The sequence below is a fragment of the Trichechus manatus genome, unplaced genomic scaffold (genome assembly GCF_000243295.1).
Source record: "Trichechus manatus latirostris isolate Lorelei unplaced genomic scaffold, TriManLat1.0 scaffold00082, whole genome shotgun sequence".
Taxonomy (NCBI): domain Eukaryota; kingdom Metazoa; phylum Chordata; class Mammalia; order Sirenia; family Trichechidae; genus Trichechus; species Trichechus manatus.
Genome location: NW_004444018.1, coordinates 8,699,786 through 8,703,014, shown reverse-complemented (window position 1 = coordinate 8,703,014; position 3,229 = coordinate 8,699,786). Strand labels below are relative to the sequence as shown.

Below are 3,229 nucleotides of genomic sequence, written 5' to 3'. Positions count from 1 at the left end.
GCGTGCGTACCGTTCAAATAGGCATTCTGGACGTCGACGGCCTTGGTGGCCTGGTCATCGGCGGAGCAGTGTGGGTGGGGCGGTGGGGCCACAAACACCTCCAGCACCCCTTTGGTGAGCCCCGGCTCGAACATCATGCTGCGGCTCCTCACGCTCACGTTCTCACAGCCGGGGTACAGATTGTTGGTGCTCACGGAGACTGCAGGCCAGAAAGGAAGGAAGTTACACCTTGTACGGGGCACTATACATGCCTGCCCCTCCACGCACGCCACCCAGCCTCTGCCTGTGAGCTTTCTGTTTTCTGAAACACCTTCCTCCCCCACCCCCACATGTGGTTCAAGCTGGGTGTGGATGGGCCCCTCATGTGTTCTGTGTGCTACGGTGTATGGATTTGATCTGTTTGCTCCACCTTCCCATATCCCTCCTCTGCCCTGTTCTGTGTTCCAAGAGGCTGATCCTATGGACTATATCTCCCAGGCTTCCTTGCCATTTGGTTTCTGGTTGGCGTCAGCCAATGGGAGGCACTGGAGAGGGCAGGAGGAGAAAAAGGTCAGGGTATTTCTTCCCCACTCGCTTCCTGCTTCTCAGGCAGTACTTGTGTCTATGACTTTCCACCACCTGTCTATCAGTTTGTTATACTGTGGTGCTTACGTGTTGCTGGAAGATATGCCACCAATATTTCAAACACCAGCAGGGTCACCCATGGTGGACAGGTTTTAGCAGAGCTTCCAGGCTCAGACAGACTAGGAAGAAAGAACTGGCAATCTACTTCCAAAAAATTAGCCAATAAAAACCTTATGGATCACAACAGAATATTGTCCAACTTGCTTGTTTGGACACGCCATCAGGAGAGATTAATCGCTAGAGGACACCATGTTTTGTGAGGTAGAGGGAGACCCTTGGTGAGACGGATCAGCCACAGTGATGGACTCGAACATGCTGGTGTTTACGACAATGACGCAGGACTGAGCAGTTTCGCTCTGTTTGCATAAGGTTGCCATGAGTTGGAGCTGACTTGACAGCAGCTAACAATAACATGACTCTCGCTCCATCCGATTAGCTTCTCCCCAGGAGTCAGCTTTCTCAGTAGTACCATTTCCTCCTCTTGTCCTTTCATCCCTAGGGAAGGTGCTATGGAATGAACTGTGTTCCCCCAAAAGTTATGCTGAAGTCCTAACATCTGTTCCTGTGAATGTGACCCTGTTTGGAAGTGGAGGTTTTCTTTTATTACATTAATGAGCTCATACCAGTGTAGGGTGGGTCCTAAACCCAATCATTTCAGAGAGGTGTTTTACAAAAAGAGCAGAAAAGACACAGATACACAATAAGGGGAAGACAGTCACCATGTGATGACCTGCGTCCTCCAGAAACCAGCAGAGGACACAGAAGCAATCAGCAAGCCAAGAGCCTGGACTGAACTCCTAGCCTTCAGAACTGTGAGAAACTAAATACCTGTTCTTCAAAGCCACCCACTTGTGGCGGAGTTTGCTACAGCAGCACTAGGAAGCTACGACAGGAGGCAATGGTTCCCCTCTGTTGCTGGTCTCTGGGTGCATCCCCATCTCTGTCATGTTCCTGTGAATCGTGCCCAGGACTTCGTGAGTCGTTCTTCCCTTAGAGTCTCCTGGGGGAATTCCCCTGCCAGGACATGACTGGTATAAGGAGTCTCACTCCTGTGCCCGAGATTGCTTCAGGTGGGCTGGGAGATGATTTCAGACAGAGAGGGGCCAGGGTGTGAAATAACGCTGAGTCTCACAGCGAGAAAGTCATTCCTTTTTAAAATTCCCTTGAAGGCCTTTGAACTGCTCCAGCAGCAAGTCTCAATCTGTAGCACTAAGTCTTCAGCATCTCTTCAATACTTGCTAATCTTTCCTTTTAATAAAGAGAGAGTGGCAACAGCAAATAACTAGATTTTAATCATATTGCTGCTGAATGTACTTACTTTTACTTATGGCAAGTGGTACTGGTTTTCCATTTATAGTAACGATATTAACAGCTATGTTTTTAAGTTAATGTATTTTTATAAATAAAAAAGGTGATTCCATATACAGAAAACATCATGTAAATGACAACGGCGGCACTCGTGAGGGTGGTGGCTGGGCAGCCCAGTTTGGGTCCCCTGTATTATGGGACTGGAGCCTGCACTTATTCAGTACGGCAATGGCTTGCTGGCAACCTGCCCCTCCTGGCGGACTACATGCTTTGTGAGGGCAGAAGCCAGTCTGTCTTGTTCAGCCTGATGACTCAGGGTCTGGCCTGTTGTTATGGACTGAATTGTGTCCCTCTCCCCCACCCCTAAATTTTGTGCTGGAATCCTAACCCCTGTACCTGTCGATGTAATCCTGTTGGAAATAAGAGTTTTCTTTTTTATGTTAACTAGATCTTATCTCAGTAGGGTAGGTTCTAAATCTAATCACTTCTAAGTTATAAAAAGAGCAGATTAGATACAGAGACACACAGGGAGGAGAGGAAGATAGACAATGGAGACAGATGCATCTGTAAGAATTGCCACAGCTACTAGAAGCTGAACTAGATGAGGAAGGACATCCCCCTAGAGCCAGGCCCTGGATTCGGACTTCCAGCCTCCTGCATTGTGAGAACAATGTATGTCTGTTTTCAAAGCCTCCCACATGTGGTATTTGTGTCACAGCAGCACTGGGAACCCGAGACGCCGGTGGCTGGAGCTCAGTGAGCACTTGGGAATGAATGCATGTAGGACGGGGGTCCAATTAGCTGGTTGCACCGCCTAGTGCTTTTGGTCCACAATTAATAGTGACAGACATCGCAAGGTACTAAATAAATGACCGTTCCCCTGGGCAAACTGACTTTTTAAATTGGCTATCCCAATTGAAATGTAATCCCTTATTCAAAGATCAAAGATTTAAGACTGGGGCCATGGATAATGGGAAATACCCAAGGGAGGGGACAAGGAGGAGAAACCTGGAGTACAAGGCAGGTGTAGGTAAAAGGAAAGGAGAAAAGACAATGAGTTGGAGCAGGGTTATTCTTAAATATACATAAATACAAGGGAGCTCTGGTGGCACTTAGCTACTAGGTGAAAGGTTGGTGGTTTGAACCCACTCAGGACCTTCATGGAAGAAAGACCTGGGGATTTGCTCCCGTAAAGATTACAGCCTAGAAAACCCTGTGGGGCAATTCTACTCTGTCACATGGGGTCACTATGAGTTGAAGATCAGCATATACGTGTGTGTATATTCTGGTTATAAAA

General features: G+C 47.8%; 1 protein-coding gene across 1 annotated transcript in view; it reads right to left on the bottom strand.

The window, feature by feature from the left end:
• Positions 1-3,229, bottom strand: part of DAPK1 (death associated protein kinase 1) — a 246,519-nt gene that overhangs the window by 17,126 nt on the left and 226,164 nt on the right. The window contains exon 19 of the mRNA XM_023735844.1: positions 11-341. Within this exon, the coding sequence (XP_023591612.1) occupies positions 11-341 (331 nt within the window). The remainder of the gene's footprint in view (positions 1-10; positions 342-3,229) is intronic.